This window comes from Eptatretus burgeri, chromosome 6 (assembly GCF_056783735.1).
Source record: "Eptatretus burgeri isolate ZD-2024b chromosome 6, Ebu_testis_v1, whole genome shotgun sequence".
In the NCBI taxonomy this organism is placed as follows: domain Eukaryota; kingdom Metazoa; phylum Chordata; class Myxini; order Myxiniformes; family Myxinidae; genus Eptatretus; species Eptatretus burgeri.
This window is the reverse complement of record NC_140966.1, coordinates 91,901,441-91,923,225: the sequence shown is the minus strand read 5'-3', so window position 1 is coordinate 91,923,225 and position 21,785 is coordinate 91,901,441. Positions and strand designations below refer to the sequence as shown.

General features: G+C 44.4%; 2 protein-coding genes and 1 long non-coding RNA gene across 10 annotated transcripts in view; 1 reads left to right on the top strand and 2 right to left on the bottom strand.

The window, feature by feature from the left end:
* LOC147025329 (carnitine O-palmitoyltransferase 2, mitochondrial-like) overlaps positions 1–17,391 on the bottom strand; it is a 118,782-nt gene extending 101,391 nt beyond the window's left edge. For 7 of the 8 annotated variants that reach the window (XR_015059459.1, XM_085886191.1, XM_085886193.1 and 4 more), the window contains exon 1: positions 17,114–17,391. The gene's annotated coding sequence lies outside the window, so the exon portion shown is untranslated. Of the gene's footprint in view, positions 1–16,065; positions 16,158–17,113 lie in introns of all 8 variants that reach the window. The other variant, XM_085886188.1, reaches the window with a different exon arrangement.
* Positions 355–20,367, top strand: LOC147025328 (uncharacterized). Its single transcript, XR_015059460.1, has 3 exons — positions 355–518; positions 14,320–14,423; positions 18,232–20,367. It is a non-coding gene; the product is annotated as an uncharacterized LOC147025328 (long non-coding RNA).
* LOC147025330 (uncharacterized) lies at positions 7,777–9,753 on the bottom strand. Its single transcript, XM_085886210.1, has 2 exons — positions 9,596–9,753; positions 7,777–9,471 (listed from the first exon to the last, which is right to left on the bottom strand). The coding sequence occupies exon 2, from the start codon at positions 9,366–9,368 to the stop codon at positions 8,571–8,573; it is 798 nt and encodes a 265-aa protein (XP_085742336.1). The 5' UTR covers positions 9,369–9,471; positions 9,596–9,753; the 3' UTR covers positions 7,777–8,570.
* Positions 20,368–21,785: the final 1,418 nt, after the last annotated feature.

The window sequence follows — 21,785 nt, the reverse complement described above, 5'->3', positions numbered from 1 at the left end:
CTACCATCGACACCAAACCCCTCCCCTCTCCCATCAACAATAAACCCCTCCTCCCATCGACACTAAACCCCTCCCCTCTCCCATCGACACTAAACCCCTCCCTCCCATCGACACTAAACCCCTCCCCTCTCCCATCGACACTAAACCCCCTTCTCCCATCAACACTAAACCCCCTTCTCTCATCAACACTAAACCCCTCCCCTCCCATCGACACTAAACCCCTCCCCTCTCCCATCGACACTAAACCCCCTTCTCCCATCAACACTAAACCCCCCTTCTCTCATCAACACTAAACCCCTCCCCTCCCATCAACACTAAACCCTTCCACTCTCCCATTAACACCAAACGCCTCCCCTCCCATCAACATTAAACGCTCCCCTCTCCCATCGACATTAAACCCCTCCCCTCCCATCAACAATAAACCCCTCCCTCCCATCGAAAGCGATCGTTCTTCACGGAGTGAAGTGTTTATCACTGAAGATGTTGTCTCGGAATATGGGAAAGGAAACTCTGATGCAGTGAGTGTTTAGAGAAAATATACATATTTAACTGTAAAGACGAGATATATAATAAAGGTAGGTCGGGTTAGTGCACCTGATATTGCTTGTCGCGTTTCAAAAATTTCAACGTAAAACATGCAACGATGACATTGAAGAAAATTCTTGAAGTGTTTAATTATGTGTTTACGTTTTTGAAATTAATAAATACACAATGCCAATAATTAGGGTCTTTTAGTGCCGAAACTATTGGTGAAAATGATGGATGTCAAGGAGGTATTTTCCGTGTAGTTTGTGCTCTGTAGTCATTTTAATTTCCCGATTGAACAACATGTTACAGATTGTAAGCCCCAGATGATATTGCCCAAAAAATTACGGCACCCCCACATTTTCGGTCTCCACGATTTCTAAATACGCCGTGCGGCTACCCGAAAAATAAAAACACATGTGACTGCTACATTGTGTGACCATGGAAATACTGCGGCCGCCGTAGAATTGCCAGTGGCCGCAGATTTTGGAGACCCCACGGCCGCCGTGGCAAATGTGACCATACACTAACCCCCATCCATCACATGAAAACTAACACCCTTTACACCAGTTATCATCACATATACACTAACCCCCATCCATCACGTGCACACGAACACCCTTTACACCAGTTATCACATATACACTAACCCCCATCCATCACGTGCACACTAACACCCTTTACACCAGTTATCATCACATATACACTAACCCCCATCCATCACGTGCAAACTAACACCTTTACACCAGCTCTTGATCGGGTGCAGAAGTGCTCTGAGTCATACACAGCACCTGAAACACCCCTCAACGCAGTCACAACTTCTTCGGTCGATAGATCTACTGCAGAAGCCAGAACAAGGACTTGCCAACCTCCTCCTCTGGATGGCTCTCAAGTAGTCGCTGCTGCTGGAAAGCAACAGAGGTGCTTTTTCTGTGGGAACTATCGACGCCCTCGATGAGTCTGTCCTACTTGTGATGCTGTGTAATAAGTGCGGTAAGAAAGGACATTTTACTGAGGTGCGTCGATCATCTAGGCTGCCTGGGGCCGCAGCTATGCTCCACAACACCCCAACCCGAGCTGCAATGTCTGTCACATCTGTAGAAAACCTATCTAAGGTAACAGTTAACGTGCCTGTGAATGGTAAAAAGTATGAAGCACTTTTGGACACCGGGTGCTCGGAAAGTTTTGTGTGCCAGAGGCTGGTTAATGTGTACAAACTTTGTGTGCACCCTGGGACAGGTAGAGTATCAATGGCATCTACCTCGTTGTCGACTAGAATAGATGGGTATTGTTTAGTGAACCTTGAGTTGAAGGGCAGAACATATTGTTGTGGGCTGGGGGTCGGTGGCGAGGAATGATCGCTAGACGGAGCAGTCGGTCCGTCTCCCACGTGCACACGAACACCCTTTACAACACCAGGAATCAAAGGTCGTCACCCCGGATAACTCCGGAGTCGACGGGTCGCTTAAAGGCCCGTGGTGGCCAATATTTTGAAGGCGTGATGTCGGGTCCACTTGTCTATTCCAATATACCTAAATACCCATGCCGTTTAACTACCGGGGAAGTCACACCCTCGGCCGACTTTGTCCGAACCGAGTCGCTGTTACCGACTCGGATCTGGGGTAACCGAGCGGGATTTTCCAAAGCCACGCCGGTCCAAATGACAATTTACGGCACACATGGCATCACTATTTCTCAAGCCCGAACCATGCTAGGCCAATTAAAGAAAACACAGACAACGACTGGAACATTTAACGGGTTATATTTTACAGTAATCGGAAGGGAGACAGAGCAGACTTAATCACGAATATGCAGGCAATGTACAATGAGCAATCAACACTTATACAATTTCTACTTATAGGACGGCGCCACCACAGACATACACACACCAAAAGAAAATGGACCCGGATTATCTTTATTTCGACCCTCACAGCCAAGGGGATAGACAGGCTGGAGGTCAGAGTTTGGTCGATACCTGGCCGCGTTCGCATGGCTTGCCGACCTGCCCTTGTGGAGCTCGGGATTCTTGTGGAAGGGCTTGGGAAGATCGGACGCTCCAACCACCATGGTGGGACTCGAACCCACACAGACAACCTCACACCAAGCGCGAAGAAACCAAGACGAAGCGGCAGACGGCAGCCAGCACCAAGACGGAAGATGGCTCGCAGACCAGACGAGACGACCCAGATGGATCGCATCGACAATTATTCAACTAAACCCCTCCTGTGAGGTGGGAGCGATCCGTCATGAGGTAACTCTGCCTCCCATTGGACAGTTGGCGTGTCGGTGGCCCACTCCCTCCCCCCGAAGAGGCTCTGTGGTTGTTTCTGGCCTGGCTTCCCATTGGCTGGAGTGCCTTGGTTTTGCTCGCTCTTCGTCCATTGGCTACAGGAAACACTCCCTGCCCTTCTTCGGAGTGGCGCCTTGATCTGGGTCAATGGAGGCTCCGCCCATGCCTTCAGCCAAAAACACATGGATTATAGAGTTGGTGCGCGAAGGTTTGGTTGGGTGGTGGAACGAAGCAGGATGTTGTTGTTGGGGAATATAAAAAAGTAACTACAAAATAACTCAGCGTACACATGAAATTCCCGTTAGACAAAGGGGATGGATTCTAACTATACACATATACTTAAAGAAATAACTAAACTTTGGGACTGCTGACTGTCTGTGTGCAAGAGGCTTCCAAATCCCTAACAATCTCCTGATGTTCGACTTTCCGTCTTACCTGATATTTGTGGTGATGTCTTCCAAGGCCAGGATTTCATGAAGCATCATGAGAGCGTGATTGTGCAGTCTGGGGGAGACAGACCACTGCTCTCTATGTGCTCGCTACCCTCTCTCTACCTCCACCACCACATTTCACGAATCTCACTCCCGACTGTAAGCCCATTGCTGTTAGGTCGAGAAAGTACAGTGCACCAGATAGCAGTTTCATTGAGTCAGAAACAAGAATGTTAATCGAAGAGTGCATCATCGAGCTCAGCACCTCGCCCTGGCGAGCTCAAGTTGTATTTGCAACGAATGAGAGACACAAAAGGCGGATGGTGATTATTTGTAGTCAACCGCTTCATGCAACTGGATGCCTACCCACGACCGAAGATAGGCGGGTTGGTCAGCAAGGTAGTGCATATCAACTATGTTGTACTCTCGATCTGAAGTCCGCTTACCACCAGGTCACTATCAGAGATGACGACAAACCGTATACTGCCTTTGAGGCATGTGGGCAGTTGTATCAATTTTGCAGAATTCCATTCGGAGTGACAAACGGAGTCGCCTGTTTCCAACGGGTGATAGATCAATTTATTGCCGACAATGGACTCTCCGATACCTACACTGACCTGAATAACATTACTGTCTGTGGCAAAAGTAAGGAACAGCATGATGCTAATCTTCATAAATTTCTTGAGGCAGCCAAGAACTTTAACCTAACCTTCAACCCTGATAAATGCTCATTCTCTGTGGCCTCAGTTGATCTTCTGGGATATACAATTTCAAATGGCTTAATGAGGTCCGACCCAGAGAGTCTGCGACCACTCCGCGGCCTTCGCCTTCCAGTAGATAATGGGTCTCTGCGTCAAACACTGGGTATGTTTCCGTACAACTCTCTGTTGATTGTTAACCACTCTGAGAAAGTCAGCCCCCTTGTTGAGGTTGCTAATTTTCCTTTGTCTGATGCAGCCCAACAAGCTTTCAAAGATCTAAAAGCAGAGGTGGAGAAATCAGTGGTTCGTTGTATTGATGAAACCTTCCCATTTGTTTTTGAGATGGATGCCTCTGACATTGCGATAGCCACCACTCTTAACCAGGCCGGGAGACCTGCGGAATTTTTCTCGAGAACACTGAATGCGAGTGAACGCAAACATTCTTCAGTGGAGAAAGAGGCGTATTCTTATTGTTGAATCATTGCGTAAGTGGCGACACTATCTGACTGGGCGCCACTTCACCCTGATCACCGATCAGAAGTCCGTAGCCTTCATGTTCGATTCCAAACAATCGGGAATGATCAAGAATGATAAAATACAAAGATGGAGGATCAAACTTGCCTGTTACAGCTTTGACATACAGTTCCGACCAGGGAGCGAGAACATCATGGCAGACACATTATCCAGAGCATACTGCTTGGCAATCAGCACAGATACCTGATCGAACAACACAATTCTCTCTGTCACCCCGGCATCACTAGGATGTTACATTTTGTCAGAACTCGGAATCTTCCTTTCTCTCTTGAGGATGTGAAGAAGGTAACGGCCTCCTGTCCAGTGTGTGCCGAGTGCAAACCAAGATTCTGGTCATGGAGGAAACCCGAGGGGTTCTATCACAGGACAAGCTCACGACTGGTGACGAAAGTTCTGCTGGCTTCTCAGCTGTTTGAAGCACTCCAAAGAATGTTCCTGATGCACCACCACTGCGCAGATTGGAGCGTCACAGAAAACCACCTGATCATCTGGACCCGTTTAGCTTACTTGTGTTGTGGAATTTATTTATTTCTATTTTATTTCCTTTACTTTTTAGTTAACCGTTTTAACCAACTCGATGTAAATCCTGTTACTCAAATGAAAGACACCGATTAATTCACTGTCCACAATGTGAAAGCGCATTACATCAGATAATTTTATTTATACTTGGTACCAAGAGTACAAGCCACCGAGATGGTAAAACATCTTCAATGATTTGCACGAAAAACAAGATTACATTTCCTGGTGTTTATATGCTTTCATGGGAGAGTGGAGGCGGCTGACAAGTCTTAGCCAAAGAGCTCCAAAATGCAATACGTGTCTTCTAGGTGAAAAGCGAATGACATAATTATGGCAAACGTTGCTGTTATCAACCAGGTCACTTTGTTCATGAGCAAGACATTCCTTGTATCAACATTTAGGTCAAAAGACTCTTAGGTAAAGGGAAGCATAACTGCAATCCAATTTGACTTGTAGCATAAAAATTAAATTTATAAAGCACCAGCAACAATTATAATTGAGAGTACATTAATATAATTCTTTTCTCCCACAATTCCCCCCTTTTTCCTTATAAGGAAAATTTGAATAATTATATTACCCATGCTCACCATACCTCGTTCCTGGAGGAGAAGAGATATTCATTACACAAGTTCAATCAACAATGGCAGCGAGTGCTCATATCAGAAGAATGCTGGATAACAACCATTTCAATAGTGTCCCAGCCACATAACAAGAGTGAGTGTGTTTCCATTTAATTTATGGCCTGTTCATCAGCATATGTCACACATTGAGGGTTTCCCCTGGGTTTAAAAATGACGGGTAAAACTGGCAACATATATAATTTTGCGGGCCGCGGCGGCCACAATCAGTGTGCGAGGGGGGGGGGGAGAGCGGGAGAGGGGGGTCTCCCCCCTTTCGTTGTCAGAGGGTCTGGGGGTTCTCCCCCAGAAAATTTAGCAATTTTAGATGCTCGTAGGTACAATCTGGGGCATTCTGAGCATGCAAGAAGAGACACAAATTAGCACCTTGGCATCATCAATTTTGTAAAAAAAAAATCTCACTTCCAACATATATCTTGTATTTCGCATGTATGTATCTTCACCATAAATATTTAAAATCTTTGTTCTGGTTTTAATACCCATCAATGATCTTTTTAATATCTCAACTTACATTCCATTAACCATGCATGGGATTTCATTAAAAAAATTTATGATATATCCAAACAAAATTGCTTGTCTGATCAATATTTCCAAGAAATAAATTTGTATTGAATATACTCTGTACTTGTGTGAGGCACTCATTGTACCAATCTACAATATAACTATGACATGGATATTATAAGTTGACAACAAACGCTGGTGTACAGTGTGTATTCAGTTTATTTACATCTCTCCAGTCTGAGGCTAACTCCCCAAAGGTTACTCTGCCTTTAACAGTTATCAAAAGGGAACACACTTTCAGCATAATAAATCAAATTGCATATTCAACAGAAAAGTAGTTACCAGATGAACAAAAATAGTACATCGACAAGTTACAAAAGATGAGTGAATAAATGGGTAAATATTCCACGAGCACCATTAGTTCAACCATCACCACCACCTCCACCATCACCATCCCTCCTATCCCATCGCCACACCACCACCACCACAAACCATCACTTCCCCCACACCCATGATCACCACCTCTCCCACTCCATCACTATCCCCACCATCACCCACCACCACCAACCATCACTTCCCGCACACCCATCATCACCACCTCTCCCACTCCATCGCAACCCCCACCATCACCCACCACCACCAACCATCACTTCCCCCACACCCATCACTATCCCTGCCATCACGCACCACCACCAACCATCACTTCCCCCACACCCATGACCACCACCTCTCCCACTCCATCGCAACCCCCACCATCACCCACCACCACCAACCATCACTTCCCCCACACCCATCAACACCACCTCTCCTACTCCATCGCGACCCCCACCATCACCCACCACCACCAACCATCACTTCCCCCACACCCATCACCAGTAAATCACCAGTAAACCAGTAAACCAGGTTTCCCAGTAAATAATGTCTCCATTTACGCAGCGCTTCGACGATGGCGTACGCCTCCTTCTCTATTGCCGAGTGTCTCTGCTCGCTTCTAGAGAGAGTTCTCGAGAAGAAAGCGACCGGCCGCCCAGACTGATTAAGTGTTGCAGCTATGGCGTGATTTGAAGCGTCGGTTTCCACCACGAAGGGCACCGAGCTGTCGATCGATAAAACCACGGACTTACTGATATCATCCTTGAGATCGTGGAAAGCTTTCACGACAGCGGCATCTGGTGGAAAGTTTTTGCAATGCACTAGGGGATATATTTTCTCGGAGTATTGCGAAATCCATCTTGCATAGTAAGCGAACATCCCGATCACCCGGCGCATTGTCTGCAAGTCCTGAGGTGGTGGAAGCTCACGGAGCGGGCGCAATCGCTCAGGATCAGGCTTAATTGTGCCGTTGGCTATCGTGTAGCCGAGAAGGTCAATTGACCTTGCCGAGAATACGCATTTCTCGTAGTTGAGAGTCAGATTATATTTTCCAGCAATGCTCAAGAATCTGTCCAGATTCCTATCATGTTCCCTCTGATCCCTACCGCACACTGTGACATTATCCACGTAAACAAAAGTGTCTTCGAGGTTTTCATCTGAGATGATGTCGTCCATAACCCGTTGGAAGCAAGCTACTCCATTCGTGACACCGAATGGTATCCTTCTGAACTGGTAGAGGCGCCGCCCCTGCCTGGAATGCAGTGTACGGTTTGTCTTCCTCTCGGATGGGAATTTGATGATAGGCGCTTCGCAAGTCGATGGTACTGAATACCTTATAATTGGCCACGCGTTCGACCATCTCATCTATGCGCGGCAGGGGGTAGGCGTCGAGTTGGGTGAAAGCGATTGACCGTTTGGGAATAATCGACAACCATCCGTCTCTTATGGTTCTGACTGCTGGTCACTAACACCTGTGCGCGCCATGGCGAATCGCTCGGTTCTATAATTCCCTCCTCCAGTAATCGCTTGGTTTCTGAAGTGATGAAATTCATGTCAGCAGTGGTATATCGCCGCGATTTGATCGCTATCGGTTTGCAGACCGGCGACAAGTTAGCGAACAGCTGGGGGGACGTCACCCTCCGCGGTGGTCAGCGCATTTAAAATTAGACGAGGCTTGCTTCCTCCAAAGGGTATTTCGACGCTCGTGTGCTGCTTGAGGACATTATGACCCAGAATTACGTCTGCGCACAAATCACGAAGCACCAGCACCTTTACATCCCGATGCGTGTACCCTTTTACGTCCAATTCAACATTGCAGTACCCTCGTACGCGGGATTGTAGTGAGGTGGCGGCCATGCATACCGTATTGTCAGTCGGGTGGATTACCCATTTCCTGCCCTTCACTAGCGAGCTGTTGACGAAACTTTCAGAGCTACCGGTATCAACCAGAGCCTCAGCCATATGCCCGTTAATTCGCACGTTGATGATAGCCTTGGATAGATTCCCCGGAGAGGCTGCAGTCAATTTATTTTGCGAGTAGAGAGCCGCAGAAGTGGGTTTATTCCTCCTTAGAGTAGATTTGCATACCCTGGCATAATGCCCTTTCTTGTCGCAATTCATGCATGTGGCATCTCTGGCTGGACATTTTTGTGAGGATGCCTTTGTACCCACAAAAGAAGCATTTACCGACCGGAGCAGTTGCTGAGGAGTTTGACGAGGTCTGGGTATCCGGCTCCTCGGGTGTTTCTCCATCCCTCATGTCTGGCTGTGTCTGTGCCAGTGGGGTTCCTTGGGTTCCCATCGTAGCAGCGTTCATGAGCAGCATTGGTGTCCCAAATGACTCAGATTGCTGCTGAGCCGTATCCATCGCTCGAGCCTGATCGACTACCTTGTCAAGAGTGGGTTGCGCTTTCTCTAGTAAGCGTTGCCGTATGTGGGCTGATCTGAGTCCTTGGATGAATGCCTCCCGTGTCGCTTCCTTTCGGTGTTCCTCGGCGCTTACGGCCCGGAAGCTGCCGTCTTTTCCCAGCTGATTCAGAGCTTGCAGGAACTGATCGATTGTCTCCCCGGCTGCTTGCTTGCGTGTGTTGAGAAGATGTCGTATGTATACCTCGTACTTGGGCTTCACGTAGAGCGCCTGCAGTACGTCAATCGCTGCTTCGTAAGTGTCGCACTCCGAGAAGAGCCTGTACACGCTGGGCGAGACATGATTCACGAGAGCGGCAAATTTGTCAGCTCCCTCCGCGATGATGGTCAGATAGTGTGAGAAGGAGCAGAACCAATGTGACCATTTCATTTCTGCGTCAGTCGTGTTTGGGTCTGCGTCGAACCTCTCTGGTTTGTAGATCTTGTCCATCTTTGGTTGAGAGAGCCGAGAAAATCAAATGGAATAAATTGAAATGAGAGCGAGAGATGAACCTTCAGAGTTTAGGCTTTATTCCATTTGATTGGAGCCGCTTCTGTGGACACACCAGGAAATACAGGTTCAGCTAGGAGTACATAAGCAGAAACGTATACATGTGCAGTTAACCATTGCAGACTAATCCGCGTAAGCACGGAGTTCGATATAATCTCCATTCTCACCAGTCAATGAGCACCTTCAGTTAACGAGCATCAAGTGGACAGCCGATGTCAATAGCAATGCCCCGGGGACAATCACTCGTGCCGCAGAGAGACATCCCCTTATACGCGAGACGCACAACATGTGATCCCGCGTCATGTCCCTTGATTCACGTTAATTCACCACAACCACTACCTCTCCCACTCCATCAGTACCCCCACCATCAACCTCCACCACCACCACCAACCACTTGCCCAACACCCATCATCACTGGAAATCAAGGTTTGTGATGATAGAAGGTTGTATTGTTGTAGATTTTCGCCCGTTCAGCGTGCGGACGACCGCCTTTCGCCCAATTGCGGCCGTGTGTGCCCACCGAACGGAGCAATCTAGTCGCAGCTTCGGATCAACGCTGAAACCCAGCTACGGGTGTTTTTAACACACCATAAACCAGCCAAGTCTTCTGTCCACGCGCTACAGGGTCGATCGCCGAATTGTCGATGTACCTAATTATTCGCGTGGACAGAAATGCCGGGAGTTTATACATCGACAGGGCCTGCACGAAAACAAACCGCTTAAGCAGCTCGTTCCGTATGCGATTGCCGAGCGGTTTTATATCGCCATGTCCCGTCGGATCAGATGTACGTTTTATCGGCTTATAATCAGCCTGCTAATATCCCGAATGCAATTATGGCAGTCAATGTAGGAAGGGACGCAACGAGCAGGTGACATTCAAAAATGGGGACATTTATTCGTACAGGCACTTAAGCAGTCAATGGGGGAATGGGGGCAGGACACGAACAAAAAGCCTACAGCCTATGTCTACTTATTATGTACAAGCACGTACTTACTCACAATTCTACTTGGAGACAAGGTACCCCAGACTTTCATACAAAAACCCAAGAAAGGAAGAACAGGCTCGTAAGCCTTTATTATTGTTCAGAGCCGTGATGACCGAAGGGGCTCCGAGAGACCGAGCGGGCTACCTGGCCACCCTCGTGGTGACTCGCTGGGTCCTGGTTCGGGTTGTCGACCCTTGGTGTCTCCGTCTCGCTGGCTCGTTGCCAACGCTGCAGCAGCTTCGAATGGCAGCTTGGTGGGTCAAGAGCCTTGCGACGCACCCGACTCTCCACTGCCATCTAGCTGCGCTCCAAGGCTTCTCCCACGAGCTACTGCTCCAGCGATCTCGACCTACCAACCCCACAATGACACTCCACTTCCTCCAACTCTCAACTGGCTCTCTCTCTCACGCGGCCTCTTCCGCCGAGCGAACGCGGCTTTTTATCGCCCACAAGGAGACGGGCCGCGGTGGGCTTTTTCCACCCGAAATCAGCGCCCTCCTTCTCTTCACCTTTGAACCCTCATTCAGGCGGGATCTGCCCCGATCGAAGGCGAACGTGGTCGAAGAATTGCTCTGGTTGTTGTTATTGTCGTTGTTGTTGTTAAAATAAATGATAGAGACAGAATAACGGCTAACTGAAGATGCACAGCCCAGCACATGAATAATTCCCGTTATACATTCGTGGGGAAATCTAACCTGGAACACTCACTGATCGACATAACTGATCTTCGGCGAACCTGAATGCTGATCTGTGAATTTCCACAATCGTAACAGTTTTTACATGTGGACAATGTTGTTAAGTCATTTGGGCAGCCAGAAATGGGTGTTTAAGCAGTTGGCCGACCAGAAATGGATTTAGGTGGCTGCCCAAGTGAGCCCTATGGATGGAAAACAATGACATTGAAAAGACATGCTACCCAAAGTCAGAAGATAAACAGGTCAGCGTGTAGATTGCATCACCCAACGGGAAACACAGTCGAGGCACTCCTTGAGCTGAAGAGAAGGTCGATCTTGGTAGGTACGAGCTTGGGCCCGACACTGGGTTGAAGGAGACAAAAAGGACTCGAGAGGTGAACAGAGATCCAGCCCCAGTAGAGTTTGGGGCCTCATAGCAGCAGTTTGTGCAATCAGGTTTGATTCACCAAGCGAGCTGTGCAAGTTGGATGCAGTCGCGATAGCTGCACGAGCCCCCACACGCATCATTGAGCACATGTTGCAGAGGACTCGCCGTGTGGACCTTCAGGACCTTCGTTGTGCATTGAAGCAACCATGGCAAGTTCACGATGTATTTGCAGAACAGCAATCCATGAGTGTGGTTGAGGACATTCCTCCAGGCAGGCCCCATGCAATGGTGACGTTAAGTCTTTGTTGACACATGTGGTTTGACTTGTCCAACCTTCTCCTCAGTGGGTTCTTCTTCCCCCCCCCCCCAACATTGCTCATCTTATCTCCTCAGGAAGGGGGTAGTTTCATAATCACGTGTTGAACGCCCAGTCACCAAAATCTGGGTTCTCCCCATCGTCCAATCTTTCGGTGGAAGTTCTTCCAAAGCTTCATCAGATGAAATCGTACATTGCATAGTTCAACTGCTCTCAACAGTGCGAAACAAAGAAAATCAAGGTTAAGCATCGATTAAACATCAATCAGTAAATGTCATGGGCTCATGTATTTCAACAAGACTGACAAAGGTTCTTACAGAAGCATTCAACTTGCGTTAAACGTTATATCAAAATTTTATCCCTTTCCTTATTATTTCCCTAAACGACATGCTAAAATATACAGAAATCTCAGTTGTATGTCCACTAAAAACATTCATCTCATTTGCTATTTCCATGTAGAAAGGGCAACGGTCTTTATTAGGTTTCCAATTTGCAATCAATAATTATTTTCACCAAAAGATTCCATCATCTGTACAATAATTACGAAAGTTAGCTACTTCTTTCAAGTACCGAATCCATAGCGATTCGGTTTTGCACAGTCACCATTTTAACATTCATATCTGCTAAACAATTCACAGTTTCATTCACAAGCAGTTCCAGAGCAACTGCCATTATTTATTTATTTATTTATTTCCAGCAAACGTCGCACTTCCGTAAAGATGAAAGATGGTCAAGTCAGTGTTAGAAATACCTCAACTTACTTAAGTAAATGTGCAATAAGTACCACTAAATCAAAATCACGTGCTGATCAATTAATCGGAAGACAGATAACACGGGTAATATTTAAATTGGCTTGTAACATCATTGCACTCTTTTCAATAATATAATTCCTTTATTCTGACCAATTTAACATTTATTTCCATATCACATGGTCCTGCCTTCGTACTCCGTATAAATCTTGTTTATCCTTTTGTTTGTCTTTCCACAAATTGTAGAGGCATTTTGTTTAAATTACAGTCAGGTCAGTAGCAGCTCCTAATCAGTGAGAGCAATACAGTTACAATACATGGTAAAATTCTTAATTCCATTTAATTGATTTCATAATTGCTGTTGGTCTCGCCACTCTTCCAGTCATTCTGCATTATGGTTAAATGGAAAAACCATGCTGTTTTCCCTCATAACTTGATTTTGCCTTGCAGTTAACTTGTGATTCCTAACATGTAATGTTGACCAATCTGTAGATCAATTTAATAACGCAGACCCTTTTTCAATAGTATGTACGTACCTTAACTTACTATATTATTATCTTGATTCAATTCTCAGTAACTTTTCTCTATCCTCAATTAACATATTAACAAGGTCCATAGGTACAAAGGATTCTCAATTTGTAATCTCAAAACAAAAGTTTATATCAATTATAACTATAAGAACCATCATGGTTCGTTCTCAATGAGTTCTCTTTTCTCCCCAATTTTTTTTTTAATGAGCTTAGTCTGAAAGTAACTAACACAGTTACCGCACACAACTCCCATTAATTGCTAACTGTTCCCCATCTTTATGCATGTGACAACAAACCCAGTGCATGCAAACATTATCATGAGTATCACTTGTTGGTCCTCTTGACCATAAGATTATCCCCATCATGACCATACAGATCAAAAACACACTGGTGTGCTCTGTCTAGGTGTGGGCAAAACACACCTGTGTGCTAGGTTATTATGATTCACAAAATAGATTCCCAAAATAAATCAAAGCTAAGTTCCACATTCTTACATTAATTCACAGGAGTAATTAAACAAGAATAGCATGGCTATCATTGTCGTCACAGAGCGATTCTTTTGGAAGTCTTTTTCGGGCTCTGCAAACCCCCCAATGATGAGAGTTCCACGCCGTTGTAGTCGGCATGGCGTCATTCGAGTTACCGAGCTGCAGATCACACTTTAGCTGCAGTGTGTCCATTTTGGAAACAAGAACTTTGATAACATTGTTACAAAATTTCTCCAAACAGTTTCAACAATACCAAAGGCTAACATTGTTTTACCATTAACCTGGTGAGCCTCCATTTCTCCCATGGTAAATGGAAGTGAAATATCTCGGAAAAAGAATGCTTAACCAATCTCTCATCACTTCAGAATTCCATCATCATTTAAATCTCTGACATTGTTCATCTTGTCCATTTCTCTCTCACCAAAACAGCAACATCTTGCAATATAACCAGCACACATACACGAGCCATCTAATCACATCCTCTGACCTTCTCAATATGAATCCATTCCTTTATCAAAACAAATAGATAGTTTAAACCTCTGTTTTTTTAAAGAGGTGTATAAAAATTGTCAAATAATTTGTCAAATCTCACTTAAACAGCTTTATGGTCTTTTATTGTGACATTAAAATATTTTATTTTAAAATCAATGAATCAAAAATAAAATCTTCAGCGTCTATCCAATTAAATCTTATGAATTTGCCCTGACAGATAGAGGCCCATATAAAGACAAAAGATTTTTTTTGTCTGTTTCCCGCACAGAAAGCTCGACCTTGGCTTTGCAAGGTTTGGAATGTTGTTTTCGAAGCACCAGGCAGAAAGTCTGTTCACTGTACACGAGGTGAAAAGATCGATCATTGTAAAAGGTAACATGATTTCGTTCATCTATGCAATGAATTTTACCTCTCTGAATCGATCAAAGGGTTACACTGGGTTGTTTGCCATTGTCTTCCCAGCAGTACTTCAGTCAACTTTAACATTCATCCACCAATGTCATTTATTAACCCCAACACCCACAAACGAATGAAGACAGCATGCCTAGTTCAATGTCCATCCGAGGGCATCTGTGAATCGCCCTATGTGCTGAACATCATCAAATCACTTTAAAAATCATTCCAAATCATGTTTCTACATTTAAATCACATCTCTTAAGTACAATGGTTACAATTCAAATCAAAATTTTGCGGAAACACCTCCGACACGTCACCGGGCACAGCATGTGCATCTCAACACAGTAGCACAATAGTCAATAGCCAAGCCCCACCCCCCTTTTTCATTTTGAATCTGCATATGAATCGGATCTAGGGCTTAGCACCCATAAATCTCTTCAGCTTGCCGGGCTGAGTAATTATAAATTCTCACAATGCCGGCGATAGCGAGCCTCATAAATGGACCACTTTAAACAGACTCAGTGGAGATGGTTGGCCCGTACAGTGTAGCTCGCGACCTTCGCGTTATCAACACTAAGCCAAGATGGCCACAAGCCAATGTGGCACCGAGACTTAACATGTTACCCCAAGACTATCATGCATGCATCACCATTTTTATTATTATTTAAACAGATATTCAAATGATGCTCCGAGGAGACCATCCATTTATTCTGTATGCAACGTACAGTGTTCAAAGCCAAAACAGCATACAAAGTTTATGAAACAGTGAGAAAGCCATTTCAAGGAGATTCGTGACCTTGGTTTTTTATCAGCACCAAACCACGAACAGCCTGGCTGCCATCACTCCCTGCCTGAAGTTTCTTTAGTTGTTAAAATATCATTTCCAATTCAAATTTTCACCAAGACTGAATTCACACACAAACTCTCGATCCGGTCCCAAAACATTCTCAACAACATCTGCCCCGCACAACAACAATCAACAACACGTGCAGGATCGGTCGCCTCGTTTCCTCTGGAATTGGTGTGTGCACCTCTTGTCAACCAAAGTCTTCACAATCACGGTGACGACCAATCTCTATCTCCATTTTCTGTCACACATGCACTCCCACAAGCTTCACAAAGCCAAAATACAATAGAGCACGTTTTATTGCAGTGAAATCTGTTGGATTCGCACAAGTTCCATTTCGCAACTCACTCAGTAACACATGCAGATCAATGCAAATCAGTGTGCATACAACTCAGATATAAATACAAACATACAAGAGTTCCAGGTTGGAATAATAAACTTGCATTCTCACAACCACGATTCCCGTCGCCTGTGTTGGTGTTCGTCACCAATTTGGGCCTGGCCCGCACATCCTCTCCCGTGCTCTCGCACAATTTCGTGGCTGGGCAGCGTGGCTCAACTGGCAGGGATTCCCCCTCTGCCAGACTCTATCTATGGCACCCCCAAGCCCTGAGGCTGTCTCCGAACCTACCTGCTCCCTATGAACAAGGGGAATGCCCTTCCTGGAATTTTCCCCGTCGATGCCCACGTGGCATGTTGGCGCTCCGCGTCCCTTTCCCGTGGGTACCCGTGCCCATTACACTAACTCGGTCGCTTGGACCCATGGCCTACCCTGGCCGACTGCTTCGGTGTCCAGGGTGTCCTCTGCTCAGTACGCATATTTCACCAGCCACGCTCCCAGCCGGTCAATAGTCTCCTGCACCCTACAAAAGGTTTCGTGCAAATCATTGCATTTACAAATCCGTAACACCTCCACACAATACAATACAACAATTTCACAGCAAGCAAACTTCCAGGAAGTACAATGAACAAACAGAAATACAAACAGGTAACTCAAGAAACATTGATAACACTTATCTATTTCCCACTTAACCATTGTCCTTGCTCGTTTACCTCGCCCATTTACCTGGGTCGGAAATCAGTCTCAACATGACGCTGTTCGATATATTGCTTGCACGTCTCTAGAGAGATGGCGAGCTGAATGCAGCTTTCAACGTGGCTTTCTAGATCGAGTCTGCACTCCGACCTTGCCACCAAGAGGAGCCCTATATCTCTCTCTCTCTCTCTCTCTCTCTCTCTCTCTCTCTCTCTCTCTCTCTCTCTCTCTCTCTCTCTCTCTCTCTCTCTCTCTCTCTCTCTCTCTCTCTCTCTCTCTCTCTCTCTGTCTCTGTCTCTCACAGAATCAGGTCCAGATTTGTCAAATATATACCTCGTGCATGTCCCTCTGCGTGGCCTGTGGCCTGTGGCATGTCGCTTCGGTATACACAATCTCATCATTCTTTAACAGTATTTCCACACTCATGCACTCACATAGCGAGCTGAGTCTCGAACCCCTCGCGGAGGTGGTATTCCAACCTCGTTCCCTTTAGCCAGAGGGGATTAGCTTTTCCGCAATGCCTCTACTGTACCCAGTACAGCACCATGAGCCGAGTAATGAACTCACTCAAGGTACGGCGAAGACTCTAGCTTCCCGTCAAGCGATCACTATCTCTATTCAGCCCGCAGGCTTAAAGCGGACTTAAATCGCGGCGGACCCTCTCAAAGGATCCCCTCAGGCTTATCAATAAAATTCTCTGACATGTACTTTCCTTTGTCTGATGTACGTTACCCGCTAAGAACAGCCCCGCCATGCCAGGAATGGCGAATGCTCTCCACTTACCATGCTCAAGCGATTGCCGTCCCTCCAGACCATGGACTGCCGCCAGGGATTTAGTTCATCCCGGAAGAGCCCCCAAGTTGTTGTGGAATTTATTTCTTTCTATTTTATTTTCTTACTTTTTAGTTAACGTTTTAACTGACTCAATGTAAATCCCGTTACTCAAATGAAAGACACCGCTTCAATTCACTGTCCACAACGTGAAAGCACATTCCATCAGATAATTTTATGTATACTTGGTACCAAGAGTCCAAGCCACCGAGATGGTAAAACATCTTCAATGATTTGCACTGAAAACAAGATTACATTTCCTGCTATTTATATGCTTTCATGGGAGAGTGGAGGGGGCTGACAAGCCTTAGCCAAAGAACTCCAAAATGCAATACGTGTCTTCTCGGTGAAAAGCGAATGACATAATTAGGGCAAAAGTTGCTGTTATCAACCAGGTCACTTTGTTCATTAGCAAGACATTGCTTGTATCAACATTTAGGTCAAAAGAATATTGGGTAAAGGGAAGCATAACTGTCATCCAATTCGACTTATAGCATAAAAATTAAATTTATATAGCACCAGCAACAATTATAATTGAGAGTACATTAATATAATTATTTTCTCCCACTCTAGTTTCTTATTTTAAGAGGGGGAGAATGTTATAGATTGTAAGGCCGAGATTATATTACCCATAGTTCAACAACAACAACAGCAGTGGTATATATTGTATTTCCAGATCCTTCCTTTACCCATGGTCTTTTGCGATATTCAAGATGGCTACTGAACAGTCTTTTGTGATTACATGGAGAACTCCGGTTGTCCTGTTCTTGTTGAGTAATGCTAACATTGAATGAACTCCAACGATTCATCCTTGTCGATTCACCCTCTGGCTATCACACAACAACAACAACAACAACAACAACAATAACAACAACACCCTTTTACACAGAATTTTATTTAAGTTGCCTTTTACATAAAACACCTTAGCCTTTCCAATCATGTCATATTCTACTGATCTGTAACACTGGGCATTCCTTTTTGGACGAAATCTCCAGTTACATGTGATTCGTTTTTGTTTCTGCTTTCTCCAGATTGTGAACGTGAATTGTAACTGTATATTTTGTTTCCAGATTTTATTCTGAATCATACATTCGGAAAGGAAGACGTGCAAGACGGAATTTGAGGTTTCAAGAAGGCTTCAGCTAATACAAAAGTGAATTGTCAAGAAATCCCTTTTACTTTGGGATTTTCAAGAAAATTATAGAAGTTTATCGATAATTACTTTGAGCTCATTTTACTTCTCAATCTTCATTACTGTTTCTATGCTTTCAGTTATCTTTTTCTGGTTATCTCCTGATCATAAATCCCTGCTGTGTACTGTCCTTGTTTCTGTGGTTTGACTAACCATCCGTGAAAGTATAACTTTCATTGCATGAGCTTTGTTCTTTTCCCTGATGTTATAAAAGTATAAACTTTGAGAGGCCTCATTGCCGACTCTTGTGTAAAAGTTCCTTGTAACTACAATTACGACTAATCCACATACCTTGCAAAGAGGGGTGTAGCGACCCCACTTGGGAGTTAACCCTTTTGCAATTTGTTTCCTTGCGACCGGAGGTATAGAGGATTGGAGTGGGAAATTTGGAATTGTTTGGCCATGGTGCCAGTGATAGCTCACCCATTCTTCACATAGGATCTTTAATGTACACAAACTAATTCCGACATACCAAACTAAAACGCCCACTTTAATGTCCATCTGAGGGATGGCGTACACATTGATGAATCACTCTGGTTCTTTGTAAGGAAACTCATAGTAATTCACTTCGTTAATTAATTTATTCAATGATGCTTCTCTGCAGCCACTAATGATGAGTCAGTTGCATCAGTAAACATCATTATGTATGCAATGATCTCATTGTGCTTTTTAAAAGCACGAATTACTTCTACTCTCTTGTGTAATTACCAGGGTAAGTTTGACCCAGATCTTTCAAAAACCAGCAGTCAAGCCTGAGGTTGAATGAAAGTGAAAGGAATTTGGAATTTGGCCAGGGTGGCGGGAATGACTTGCCCACGTATCAGGAAAGTCAACATGGGATGCTCAACATCCGTAGACTCTTGCTGGAAGACTGTTCCTCTCTCTGAATGTCCTTCCAATGTCGAGACAGTGATGCATCACCTGCATGTGAAAAACTGGTTCATAGCTGGGTGGATATTGAAAGCAAGATTTGCACATACACATGCAGTTCTCCCCCCCCCCCTCTCCCCCTCAAAACAGTTACTCTGACCTCCTACAATCATTTATCACCATGGAAGTGAAGTTGAACAATCACCAGATACTGTGTTGTGGGAACAGCTCCTTGATTGTAGCGAAATCAGATGACATTTGTTAAGCGACAAATAGCCCTAAATCAATGTTCAATCTAAAAATCATGCTTTGGCATACAATCTACTTGTCAGTGCAGTCTTCTCTCTATTAGGTGAGTTAACCACACCTGTAAGCCAACAGCGAACTCAGTCCATTTTCTCAGCGTGTCAAGTGAACATTAGCTGCAGCTGCATTTGCTTTTCAGACCTGCCCTCCAGAAAATGAATATTTCCTATGCTAATAGGTATATGTTGTGTTTCCAACTCATCAAGACGTGCTTACCCTTTTTCTCTTCACAACACATCTTTGAGACCTATGGGTGTATGACTCCTTCAAAGGGTAAACAAGTTAGTTTTTTAAGGAACCTCTTGAGTGATGTTCCAAATACAATGCCTTTTGTTTTGATAGCTAATTATTTTGGTGTTTATCTTTACCAGGTGTCACCTACCACAACAGCCTGCACATAACATTTTCACCATATCTACTACCCATTATAAAATCATTCTTTATCTATCGATGAAATGTTCTTCCACAAAAACATGCTACATGATGCTAATTTAAAAAACTGGAGATTCAAACATCGTATTTCTACCAATCACAATAAACCAAAATATGGATTAAAATGAAGCAGAAATGTTTTTTAATAATCTGACTTCTTTTTCAACAGCAAGCAAAATAGCAATTAACAATAAGAGAAAATTAATAGATTTTTGCCATTCATGTAACAATTTGTTCTGCAGTAATCACTGCAAAAGACTTGATTTTGATGTTTTGTTTAACTGATGATGCACTGTCATAATGTTCATTAATATGTATCATAGATGTATACTGTATAGTGTAGTGTTTTCATGAGTGTAAATGTGTGCATGTTCACCCACATTGAGTAAAGTTCACCCATTTTGGATGACTGTTCCTTGATGTGTTTCTTGGTAGTGACTAAATGTGTGTAACAGGAGGACAGAGCAAATCTGTAGTTCATTTGAGCATGGAGAGGGTCAGATGCTGAAGGATGAACTCTTGGCTTATGACAAGGATAACCAACACACAAGCTACCCCACTGATAAGTTAGTGGTGTTGCATAACAATCTCAAATAACCTTTGGAAGCTCAGTTTGGAAATCTGAGGTATGTATTTACAGTTTTTCTCGATCACTTGAACACATTTCCTGAAACAATATCCTAGTTACCAAAACAGGTCACACGCAAATCAAAACGGTCTTGTGGTTTGCAAAACTTCAAAAATCCTTTGCAAAATCCAATAATGCTGCAACATCTAAAAATACACGTTTCAAAGTCAAATATTCACATCAAAATGATACATTTGTCATCAAATGAAAAGCTCACATTATCAACCATATCACAAAGGTGCAATAAATTCAAAATATAAACATGGGAATGTTTCATTAACCCTGTCATTTTTTTTTCTTCATACCATTTCTACCTGTTTACTCTTCTTCCTTTACATCTTGGAAATTGTGTGATTTGAACATACATGTTACGTATAAGTGAATATAGATTTTTTTCAGTAGAATTGGCCCCAGATGATTCAGATATCACTGAAAAGTTGTGCATAAAATCATAGTTTGCTACAAAAAAAAAAATCCATTGCGACCATACTCTGTACAGTGCATCAGTGCTGCCAAAGCAGTCGCCTGGGCGATTGGGCACAATCCTCGATAGGTTTCCACTCCAACGCAGTATACTCAAATGGCTCAATCATCCCAGCAAGCTGGTACTCATTTTGCCAAATTCAAAAGGATGACAGACTGAGACAAACACCCGTGCTACTAATGCAACAGCCAAGCAGTATTTGGAACTCAGGACCCTCTGGGCCCAAGCCCACCACCCTCACCATTAAGCCAACATCAGGCATATAGTTTGTAGCAATTGCAACAGAAAACAAACTTTTTGAAAAAAAAGCATTTTATTCAACATTCAGCCTCTGATTTCTGTCAGGCCACATGTTCTCGTCAACATCACAGATAATGTTTTCTCTGGCCATACATGTTGGAAAAAAGCACCTTGCATGGCAGAGCCACCCCTGACACATCTGCAGTGATGTCTTGACATACCTCTTCCATGGCCTGAAAAAGTGTTGCCTGCTCATAGGAATTATGGTCATACACTTTCCAGTGCCAGGCAGGAAAAATACACCTCTATGGGGTTCAGGAAGCGAGAGTAGGGTGGGAGAAACACCACTCAGAAGCATCCATGAGCTTCAAACCACCCTCGGACAAGCTACACTCGGCAAAATCTGTGAAAATGTGTCTATTTAAGGTGCTGAAGGCAAATGGTGTTAATTTATGGCATACAAGCTATTTAG